Source organism: Pholcus phalangioides, unplaced genomic scaffold (genome assembly GCF_987345545.1).
Source record: "Pholcus phalangioides strain wild (caught in Gottingen) unplaced genomic scaffold, Ppha-v1.0 ptg000002l_1, whole genome shotgun sequence".
Taxonomy (NCBI): domain Eukaryota; kingdom Metazoa; phylum Arthropoda; class Arachnida; order Araneae; family Pholcidae; genus Pholcus; species Pholcus phalangioides.
The window spans coordinates 5,145,237-5,157,749 of NW_028301595.1; the positions used below are offsets into that span (position 1 = coordinate 5,145,237).

General features: G+C 37.9%; 1 protein-coding gene across 2 annotated transcripts in view; it reads left to right on the forward strand.

Annotated features, from left to right (window-relative positions):
* Positions 1–12,513, forward strand: part of LOC149089122 (ran-specific GTPase-activating protein-like) — a 31,113-nt gene continuing 18,600 nt past the window's right edge. Inside the window, exons 1-2 of one of the 2 annotated variants that reach the window (XM_089237277.1) lie at positions 1–223; positions 5,867–5,970. In XM_089237277.1, the coding sequence (XP_089093403.1) occupies positions 209–223; positions 5,867–5,970 (119 nt within the window). In that variant the 5' untranslated portion in view covers positions 1–208. Of the gene's footprint in view, positions 345–5,866; positions 5,971–12,513 lie in introns of both variants that reach the window. The other variant, XM_089237278.1, reaches the window with a different exon arrangement.

Sequence of the window (12,513 nt, forward strand, 5' to 3'; positions counted from 1 at the left end):
GTACAATCAGGAAGAATGGAGTATGACAATTGGCGAATCATAACAACGGATACATCATTCTCAACGTCGTTTTTGAAAACTAGAAATTTTCGATCAACGGTTGTTTATTTCTAGAAACGGTTACGGTTTCTCAGTCAAAGGCGCGCTTGTTTTGTTTGCGTTTGTTTTGCCATATCGTAGATTGTATCCTAATAAATCGTTTATTATAATGGGTGACGAACAAGTAATTATAAAATATTTTGTGCTTCGTAGATTATTGCATTACAACGTTACATTATTTATTGTATTACACTAGAAAAAGAAACTATTTTTTTCAAATATTTCCCTTCAAAATTATTTTTGAGGTGAATAGGAGTCCGTTGTTGTTTACATGCAGAGATTTGCTTATAATGTTCTTAAATCATTTTTTTATAATGGATACTAACTGCGGACTGCATCGTGAAGTTCATGTTATCATAACTTTGCGAGCATGTTAGGTTGGGCGCACACCGGCAAGACACTAGACAATCTTGGTCTTTGTTCATGGAGGGATGCACACACCCGTTTAGTGGGACAAATTGAAACGTTGCGTCCTACAAATCAATGTGAACAACAGGAGCCGCTTGAGTGAGGGTGCATCCGGTCGGTGGGTTGTAAGGGGGGTTGGTTAGGCATCAAAATTTCCATTGCTAAAAATTTGACAGTGAAAAATTCACATGACCAGAGGCAGATTTATGGTTTAGGGTATAAAAATTTGGCCACCCCCCCCCCCTCATTCTAATCAAATTTTCTTGATAAATTATTTCTTGAATTTGATGGGCTATAGCCCGTGCCTGTTTCTCTGCCTGGGATTAAGATAAAAGATATTTTACAAAACCTCTCGGTTAATTTTTTTTAGTCATTCCTGACCTGGTAATATGTTTTCTAGGTCACACTATTTATTGTATACCAATAAATAGTGTTCTTCAGGTCACTTTTTCATCACTCGCATACTCGTACACTGTCTTGGTCACTCAGATTTGTGTAAACTCTAGACAAATCTGACACCATCCCAAAAACACTTACCATCCCAATCCCTCGCACTCTGGGCAGAGGTTTTAGAGTTTCGTAAATTTTGGTGTCCTTCTCCCATTATATTAATTTTCTTGATCATTCATTTCTCAAATTTCTTAGGACTTGACTGCCACTACTAATACATAACCATTATATGTACTAGATATAGCATGTACTAACGGGACCCGAACAAGAATTTTTATGACATTCCTGTTACAATGATGTAAATGTGATAACCACAAGTGTCCTTCATGCCGCTATTCTAGCTAGGGTGCTAGGTGGGACGACACAAATGGTTTCATAATATAGCCACATGTAGTTATATTTTATATATATTTATTTTTGTTTATAAATATAATCAGCCAGATTGAGTCAACCAAAACACCAAGACCGAAGCTGATTCTTAGCTAAGGCTCTCTCCAGACAATCCCCCATTTAAACCAAGCCCACATTACTCACCAAAATAGGTTTAGGGCGAGACGACTCGACCTGGTAGTTATATACACTGAAGAGCCAAAAAAACTGGTGCACCTGCCTAATATCGTGTAGGGCCCCTTCGAGCCCGCAAAAGTGCTGCAACATGACGTGGCATGGACTCTATTAATGTCTGAAGTAGTGCTGGAGGTAATTGACACCATGAATCCTGCAGGGCTGTCCATAAATCCATAGGAGTAAGAGGGGGTGGAGATCTCTTCTAAACAGCATGTTGCAAGGCATCCCAGATATGTTCAATAATGTTCATGTCTGGGGATTTAGGTGGCCAGTGGAAGTGTCTAAAGTCAGAAGAGTGTGCCTGGAGCCACTTTGTAGCAATTCTGGACGTGTGGGGTGTCGCATTGTCCTGCTGAAATTGTCCAAGTCCGTCTGAATGCACAATGGACATGAATGGGTGCAGGTGATCAGACAGGATCTTATGTACCTGTCACCTGTCAGAGTCCTATCTAGACGTATCAGGGGTCCCATATCACGCCAACTGCATACGCCCCATACCATCACAGAGCCTCCACCAGCTTGAACAGTCCCCTGTTGACATGTAGGGTCCATGGATTCATGAGGTTGTCTCCCTACCTGTACACGTCCATCAGCTTGAAGCAATTGGAACCGAGACTCGTCAGACCAGGCAACGTGTTTCCAGTCCTCAACAGTCCAATGTCGGTGTTGTCGGGCCCAGGCGAGGTGTAAAGCTTTGTGTCGTGCAGTCATCAAGGATACACGAGTGGGCCTTCGGCTCCGAAAGCCCATATCGATGATGTTTTGTTGAATGGTTCGCACGCTGACACTTGTTGATGGCCCAGCATTGAAATCTGCAGCAATTTACGGAAGGGTTGCATGTCTGTCATGTTTAATGATTCTCATCAGTCGTCGTTGGTCCCGTTCTTGCATGATCTTTTTCCGGCCGCAGCGATGTCGTAGATTAAATTTTTTACAGAATTCCCGATACACTCGTGAAATGGTCGTATGTGAAAATCCAAATTTCATCGCTACCTCAGAGATGCTATGTCCCATCTCTCGTGCGCCGACTATAACACCACGTTAAAATGCACTTAAATCTCGATAACCTGCCATTGTTGCACCAGTAACCGATCTAACAAAGACACTTGTGTTATATAGGCGTTGCTGACCGCAGCGCCGTACTCTGATTGATTCCATATCTCTTTATTTGCATACGCATGCCGTTACCAGTTTTTTTGGCTCTTCAGTTTATATGTATATAAATGTGTGTATATGTGTATTTCTCTTTCCTCTATTAAGTTCTTCATGCATTTCATGTCCCCAACACACTTGCGTACTCATATTGTCGTATTCATGTTGCTCACCGAATAAGATGCTAAGCGAGATGCCGCGGGTGATCCCCAATTGTATATATTCCCCCACACAATACTTCTATTTCGTATATTTTCATTAAATCCACCGGAGCGAGTGAACTCAACCCAATAAGACTGATGCTGGCTTCTTGTCCGGAAGTGTATCAAACCCATTTGCTCACAAATAAAATGTTAAGCAAGATGACTCGCTCTGATATATATATATATATATATATTTTTTTTTTATTTCACAATAAGATTCTCATTTCGATTTCTTTTTCTTTTTGTTTCCTGTGTATATAATATGGCAAGTGTAAGATGAGATGGCATGGGCGGAGGCCTCAATTGCTTTTAAAACATACCTCCATCCTAATATGTGTATATTCATCTTAACTAAACCCTGAAACTTCTCCAACTCCTAATCCCATCTCGTCTGTAATCACCATAAAATTTGTTAATCACGACAGTACCCAATTGTCCGGGGAAAATATGTTGTAAAAGTTTGTATGTTTTTTTTTCTTTCTTTTTTTTGACACAAAATAAAGTGTTCCAGACTCTGCCACGAAGCTGGGCTGTAAGAGATCTTGGCAACATGATAAGTCCAGTGGCAAAGTTCTGGCGTTCATTCATTCAGCCTGCTAAGTAATATGTCTCTGCACATGCTTTTGAGACGTACCTTGACAACAAAGATGTTGAGAAAACTTAAAAGTAGAAGACAGAGCTTGGGCCAGTAATACCAGAAATAAGAATATACTTTATCAGAAGGGGCAAGTGTGAGTTTTTATGCCCTCATTTAATAATTTTTCTGGGATGGTCAAATGAAGGCAAATTGACTTCGGTTTGTTATTGGTCTAATACCTGGCACTACCTGAAACGGCTTTAAAAGTAACTTTTTAAATGGAAGTTGGATCATCTGAACAAGAGCTGTAATGTGAATTGAGTATCGTGGCATAATTTGAGAATAGTAAAATGACTAGACCAAAAAGCGGTATAATCTTTCTAAAAGGGGGAACGCATGGTTATGCTTATGCCACTTGGTAAACATAATTGTGTGGGTTTTTTATCAGGATTCCCTATGGTAAAGCCCCTTTAGCCTCCTATAAGAGTCTTGGGGGCGTCGCACGAGGCTTTGCACCCAGGCGTCAGGTAAGCTCGAGCCACCTCTGATGAACAAAAATGAATAAGGAAGAGATCAACGGAACAGCTGTGTGCAGTATGGGCAACTCTTCATATTTAGGCAGGAGACTCAAAATTTTTCATCTCACCTCCTGCTCTCCACAAGCTTTCACGTTGTAGTGGCGTCAATGACTGCCGTTGTTGTTAGGGAAAACACTCACAGAGGACAGCCGTGGTCATTTCCATACAGCAGCTGTTCCAATACACGAAAACATAATGCCTTATTTATTGGTGTCTCCTTAAAAAAAATGACCAAGCTTGTCTAAAGCTGTCCTGTCGTGTCTAACTGGTCCAGAGTTAGTGTTTCGTTTTTGTGTCTTTCAAATTCATCCAGCGTTCATTAATTTCATGCTCAAAATGCACCTATAACAAATATGTTAATCAACAAACAACCACATCACTGGTTTCTGTCCCACTAAAAGCACCTAAACCAGGAACCAACCAGAAGTTTTGAACCTTTATCCAGTCGAGAGCAGCTGCGTGTACACATTATAAAAGAAAGAGTACCCTTACAGCAAGTTAGACATACAAATGCATGAAATCGAGATGACTTCAATCCTGTAATGCTGTTTGTTCAATTTTTTAACTGGAACGTTGATCAACGAGCACAAAGTTGCACATGAGCACTCTAGGCACTTCCGGGAACATTGTAGTGCTTGAGCTTGCTCTAACCCATGCACGCTCAACACATAGCCTGCTGGCAAAATGTGGCCCTTGATGTCAATTCTTTTTTAAATTTACAAAGTGACACATTTTCAGTTCACTCAAGTTCCGCATCTCATGAGTTTGAGAGTTGTCTGGAGTAAGTTAAAGCTTGGTACAAATTTTGATGAAAGATTTGAAGATGAGAAGGGTCACTGTAAAAGTTTGTGCCTTTGTTCCTGACTGATTATCAAAAATAGTCTTGCATTGAAAAGACGTCTCCAAACCGTCCCAAATGGAGCAATTACTGGTGATATGAGATGTGGTGCAATGGCTACGATTTCGAAACCAAGCAAAAATCACGCCTGCATTCTCTCCTCGCCCAATGAAAGCTTGTCAATTGAAGTCAGATTTCAAGACGATGTTAAAATCTTTTTTTTCAATGTGAGAAGAGTGGTGCATATAAAGAATTATTTCCCCCATGGTCAAGCCAGGCTTTTTACTTGAAGGTGCTGAGAAGATTGTGCTGCAAAAAAGACCTGACTTCTTGGAGATGGGCGACCAGATTTTCTTCAGTCTCGCACAGGCACTGTTATGGTGTGCCAGTTGTAATTCTTAATAGGAAACAGTGTAAACTATAAAACTCCTATGCTGATTCTGGCCTATTCGCCTGATTTTGCTCCATATAACTTTTTTTATTCCCACAGATGAAGAGGGACCTGAAAAGAAAGTGTTTTGTCAACTTGGATACATAGGCAGAGATTGACTTGGAAGTCCGGGGGGGGGGGCAAGGTCATTATTGCTGGGAGGGTATAGTGATGTCATTTCATATCTACATTAGATCAGTTGACTCCACCTTTGACGCTGGGCCCCTCCCCGAATCTCCGCCCATGCTTGGATGAGATGAAAAAAAGGGTGATAGGGTTGTGCTGTCCAGCATGCATCACAACAGATGAATTTAAAAAATCTTTCTATTAATGGAAGAAAAGACTGGGCACTATTGGCTCTAATGGAAAGTACTTTGAAGGGAATTTGAGAAGTTATGCAGAAAAAAACAATGAAATTGTAAAAAAAAGAAAAATTTTGGGTACACCTTTTCGTATAATTGTAAATATGTATTTCAATTACATCTCTACATAATGTTGAGAATGTTTTCTGTTTTCAGATTTTACCTGCCTAAATGTGTTTTCAATTTGTTTACTATTTTATAGGAAGAGGTTGTTGGTGGTCCAGATCCAGTTTTTGAACCAATCATGAAGCTCCCTTTGGTTGAAACAAAGACACTAGAAGAGGAAGAAGAAGTTCTGTTTGTGATGTAATACTCTCTTAATTATTTTTGCTTTTTTTAAAGATCTCAATTATATAGTTTTGTAGCATGTTATAGCCATTAATTTTTGTTAAATTCTGAATGTTTACATCATTATATATCAGGGCTCCCACTCGTCCTACTTTTTTGGTGAAATGTCCTACTTTCTCGGTTTTGTCTTACTTTCTAGTTTTTGTCCTATTTTTCCACCAAAACCTATCAACAAAATTCATATAATTGATTTTATTTGAGGAGGAAATCATCTATGTAATGCCAAATAATACAAATGTAGTAGATTGCAATTAATGATTTTGCCGAAGCAGAAATTGTATTGATTTTACATAGCTGCCAAGTCTTCCGAATTTCAACTTCATCTCTCGACCTCCCGAAAAGTTCTTAAATCTTGGGAATTTTTACGAAAATCACAAAAATCCCTAATTGTACCTGAAAATTCCCTACTTCATTTAAAAAGAATCCCAGCTTCTGAAAACAATCCCTAAGGAATTTCTTATGTGGCAAAAAGTCTTTTGCCTCTGTTTTTTCCCCCTTTCAAAATGACATCACACTGAGTTCGCCCTGACTTTTTATCAATCGTAGCAATTTGGCTAATCAGATGGAAAAAGTTGTAGCCAAATGAGAGAGAACCTTAGCCAAATTAACGCATCATATAAAATGCAGATTCCAAAACAACTTATATCAAGTTCAGATGCAAATCAAAATGCAAATCATATATGAATAAAAATTGTTTAATATAAAATGTAAATTATAGTACAAAAAATATTTTAGTTCTCAAGAGAATTTGCAGAGATTTTTTTTACTGTCCACAATTCAAAAGCTTTTCGAAATTCAATTGTTGCCTGCTGGGACCATTAACAGGAACAGAAATACTGTTATTTATATTTTTTACATTAATTCTGTTCCACAACTGTGTTTTAATGAGGTTCATCATATTGAGGCAGAGATAGCACTCCACTCTAATTTACCTGAGTCCCGGGACCTAGGTTGTTGGCAAATTTTGGGTTCTTTTTGAGTGAAAGTGGGTTCCTCTCAAAAAAAAAAAAGTTGCCCCCCCCCCCCCCCCCCACCATCATTTACAGGTACCCCTATGAATCAAGCAAATAATTGATTTCTGAAAACAAGTTTAATCCAAAGATTTAGGAGAAGTACACGAAATCCGTCCCCTGCCGTAAATTCGTCCCCCTCTCTAATTTACATGTACAGAGCTGCTATCTTGCGAAAGTGCCAGGAAACTCTTCAGACCCATTCAGCTGACTACTTGCAGTGATGTAGTTTTGCTTTGTTCTCTTCATTCACGCTTTAATTTTTCAAAAATAGTTTTTGTTATAACTTGCTACAGTGCGAAATCAACTTTGAACAGTTATATTTATGCCTTACTTAAAGTTTTTTCATCAATTAGTGATTGTGATATTTATAGATCGTTAATTGAATATTGCGTTGCATATTCATCATAGTCGTGTAGTCAGGAACAGTCAAAATTTTTTGCTATACCTGAATTCCTAAGTTCGTCCCCTCCGAGTTTATCAGAGGGGAACTCTTTTTTTCCTGACTACTTAGATTCATTTTGATTGATCTATGATCACTTGTTGACATTTTTATACTGTGTTTAACAATTCGGTCTTATTCATGAAGAAAAGCTAATTATATATATACAGCATATATTAACTAATTATTATACATAATATAAATAATAAATATAAGCAACTAAAATAAATGTGTACATAATAACTGGAGGGGGGGGGAAAGGAATTAGGATACCTTTGATGAAAACAAAAAAATTGCGTTGTTTTGATAATTTTTTTGTTAGGAAAAATTAATTCCGTACAATCACACTTGCAACATGATTAGGTATGGAGTTGAGTTACTTAGATCAGTTTTCAAATTATTTTTAACTGTAAATAAATTTTCAGAATTAACAATTTTGCTTGAGGGGACGACATTTGAGCACTTTCCCTTAAGTTTAATTTAGCAGTATAACTAGGTTTAGTTTTTTTTACATTCATTGTGCTAAATATTCTATTGGTACAGAAAATCCATCAACACTGAGGAATTAACATGTGTAATTAATTTAAAACAAATATAATTAAGTTAAGCACATTATATACAGTATTTACTAATAAATCAGTCCATAATTTCTCTGATTGATTTTTCATTTCAGAAAACCTGAGCTTTAATAATAAATTTAAAGCAAATGATTCTGATGATCATCTGATTCATATAAATCCTTTTTGAGCAATGCCCTGCTGGAATGATTTTACCCCAATGGTCCACAACTGTGGTCTACCACCATTTAACTTCAACATGTTTCCCACCTTAATATGGGAGCTATGTCAGATTTTTATTGGCCCTGCAATTCCTAAAAAATAATATTTTTTCACTTTCATCTCTGATTTTGCGACCCTCCTGGAGCGACACCCCGTGTGAGTCACGTATCCCAAGAGCCGCTTTTGCATAGTGGCAACAAAATTTTTTCTCTCCAAAGGATAGTCAACTGGAAGTTGGAAAACGTTGAAAAAAATCAAATTTAGTCTACCACCACTGCGCATTAGCGGGTCCGAAACCCGGATTTTCGTGACGTGAAACTCACGACCACATAGCTGCTTGATGACTGGATATTTATGATAATTTTTTCAGATTTCGTTTTTTTTCCTCCAACGATCTCGGAAAATTGTATTACGATTCCAACGGGCGATTCTTCAAAAAATCGCATTTGCAATCTTTGGAAAACAAAGTTAATTTACGCGGTAAATACGCTGTCTCTGACGTGGGTGGGTGGGTAGCTGCAAACTTACCGTAATTTCTGATATAATAACCCACAGGAGGAAAACCCTCAGAAATTGGAAAATTCAGTATAATAGCCGCTCTCTCATTCCGGGCCGACTTGATATTTCGTCAGCCTCATTCGTTTTTAAGGTCACGATACCTTATCGCGATCATGATAGACAGTGAGGAGGAGGAAAAGTAAAATAAGTTGGTACCACACAGATTTTCCCCCTCCGTCTTTTTTTTCCTTAAAACTCGGAAAGTACTTGTCCCACGGGAAGCGTGAACAAAATTCTTATGCATCCTTTTTCGAAATTCCGGGTATTTGACGCGCAATAGCGCGTCAGCGGCATTTCCGCTGAGGGAAGGATTATCATCAAGTAAAGGGTTAACCAGTCAACTGTCCAATTAATTTCTCCGAGCGTTACACGCAGTGCCCACTTTTTTTTGAAGATGCGCATGCTTTTCCCCTTTTTTTTCTTTTCTTGGAAGTTTGAAACATTAAAATATTTTTTTATAGCTCGAATGTGTCGAGGCATAATATGACACCCCAAAAGTGGGGAGGGGCGGTCATAATGTCCTGTGACTAAAAGAAATGCTGTTGATGGATTTATGTGGAACCATAGTAGTTGAACCTTTACTAAAAGATATATGAGTAATAAAACAGATGCATCTTCGCAAGGGAGTTGGAAATTGAAACAAAAACGATGGGGATGCAGCTTTGCAAAGCATGACAAAGATAATAGCAATAATAATCTCAGACCTTGAAATATAATTGTCAACTCCATCTAGTGATGAGGTAATAAAGTAGAAGGATGGCTGTACAGAGATGGCAGCACATGTATGACAAATTATTTTGTCATATCTGTGAAAAAGACTGAAAAGTCTTCGTGTCTGCAAATGCAGTCGTAGGCACCAACATTACGTATGGCAGTGACGGCAAACGCCGTCGTAACCACTTGACTGGTTAAACAATAGGTTGTTCTTTGCATGTAGGCTCTTGGGTGTGCGCTCAACTAGTAAGGCTTCTAGATGAGGTTGATCGTCCCTATCAACCCCCCACCCTCCTCTGGAACCGTACCGAAAGTAGCTGAACATTGTTCGCTATTGGCCAACAAAAATTTCACTTCCGAATTTTTGCACATGCATCAAATGGCCGATTTGACCATCAAGAGACCGAATGGACTCGATATTTGATTTATTTGCCAAATGAAATATTTTGTCGTGATTTGGCGCAATGGTGATCGGCAGTGCGAACCCTGATGTCACACGTCATAAACGGGGGAATAGTGGGAAATTCCTTTTTAAGGAAGTTTTACAAATCCTCTCATGGTAACAAGAAAAGTTGTTTATCTTATCGTGAAAATTATATCTTATTATGAAATAGCTTAGCAGCCAATAGTCCTGGATAATAATTGAAGATTATACTGACGCGCATGTGGTCAAAACTTCCTCTTTTGTTGTAGCTATGTACATGCGATAATAAAACATGAATACTGATAAGCAAAAAATATTTAATCAATTTTAAAGATACTTATTCCGATGAATTTTCCTTTTATCAAACGTTCTAGAAAAAGACAGACTTTTTCTTTTTGTACAAGTTGTGTTAAGGTGAAATCAAAAACCATCAAGCAAGTGTCACAAAAAAGTCTGTTTTTCAAAAATTGACGCTTTTTCCCTTCATTTTCCGATGATTTTGGGGTTATTAGCTCAGAATGTTTGTTCACATCGTTTCTGAATACAATATTTTTTTTTAAGATCATCATTGAAGTTTTGGCCTCCAATTTCACTTGTTTTTGCGTGGGGATTTTATTCCCCAGTCTTCAACTTTTATGTGTAGAAAATTCCTATTTCATTTGTAAAAATCGCCTTTGTATTTATTAGGGAGTGGTTTTAGTATAAAATACGGGTCCGCACGAAAATCTCCCTTTTTTCATGCAGGAGGGGCGGGACTTTCTGGAATGTTCTCACCAGTAGCATCTTCCTCCGATGAACCGAAACCGGCATCAACCGATTTCGATATTTCTGAGAGCCATTGAACAAATCGCGCCATCTATCGCCTACAGATCGTAACAGTATTTAAAACTTCATGGTCGTGGACAGTAACATTCATCTTTCAAAATTATGGTGCACATTTTGTGCGTAGTTGAAGCAACAGTTTGCATAACACAACAAAGCAGTTGGGTACATATGCCTATTCTAGGTTTTGTGACTCTGATGATACCCAATAACATTCAGTTGTCTTCTGTATTTTTAGGGCATGCAGAGGCTTAAACTTAAATCTGAGTACTATTTATTTGGATAATTTTTCTTAATTGAAAGTATTCCTGTAGGGTGAACGGTTTGCCAGTAGAATACCATACATCTTGTTATCCATGTACCCTGTACATTACATATAGTTGTGTCTGCTATGTGAAATATTTTGTTGTATTTAAGCCAACTCTCACGTTGCTTTGTTTGCCTATAAGAGAGGCCACATTATGAACTAAAAAAGCCACTTGGAGATAGCTTGTCAATCCGAGACATCAGATTTTCACAATGAACATAAATCTCACCATATCGAAATTATAATCAATAAACCAATAATTTTTTTATTTTAAATCAGATTATTTATAATTTCTGATTAGTGTGAAATTCTCATTTATCCAAATTCATATTTACCCAAGAAAAACTAATTTCTAAATTCAAACTTCATCCTGTACAGTAACTTGACATTATGACGTCTTCAAGCGCAAAGGGGTCGTTCAAGTATTACGCCAGCAAATTTTTAGCCATTTTTGACCCCTTTGTCAGCAAAATTTCATCAGCAGCTTAGAATATTTCATATCTTCAAAAAAAGGTGGTTCATGATGTAAGCAACCTTCAAACCCCCTCCCCCGTCATCAAAAGAAGAAACTCCCCCCTCGATGCTGACGTAATACTTGAATGATTCCCAAAGTTTACATTGATTGAAAATAATTTATTATATTTTTTTTTACTGTTGTATTATGGTTATTTTGCTTTTTCATTATTTTCATAAATTAAAAATTAAATTCAAACACATATTTATACTGTTCCGGATAATTTTCCACAAGACTTCGAGATTGCAAAACAAGAAGCGGTTCGACGGACAAACACAGATTTATTTACAGAACAGCAATTTACACGTATTTACAAGCTAATAGAGAGATAACTTTTCTCGCAAAGTTAAATTGCGACTGACTTTTCATCGAGTCCGTCTCTATTCGAGCCTCCTTGAGCCTGCCATCTTGTGAGCGCCGCACTATTTATAGCCCCGTAGAAACTTCGAGAAAAAGAACATTCCACAAAATTCTATTTTACAGTTTTCTAGTCTGCGGTGCCACCGTACGGAGGTGTTGAACCAATGTCTGGAGGGGCGGGACTTTCTGGAATGTTCTCACCAATAGTATCTTCCTCCAATGGACCGAAACCGGCATCAACCGATTTCTATATTTCTGAGAGCCGTCAAAGAAATCGCACCATCTATCGCCTACAGATCGTAACAATACCTCAAATAATATTTGAATGAGTCTTTTAATGGGAAAATGGAGGGTAGGAAATTAATTATGGTCGCAGGGGGGCCACAGGAATGAGAAATGGTTGATAGGGGACCATGGGCAAAGAAAAGGTTGAGAACCACTGACCTACAAGTGCCGAAACAGGCACTTTTCATGTTGACAACATTATAAAGCATTGCTCATTTGACACTTTAACTTCAACAATGTGTGAATTTATTTTATTTATTTATTTTTTTGGCTTTTACAGTATTTA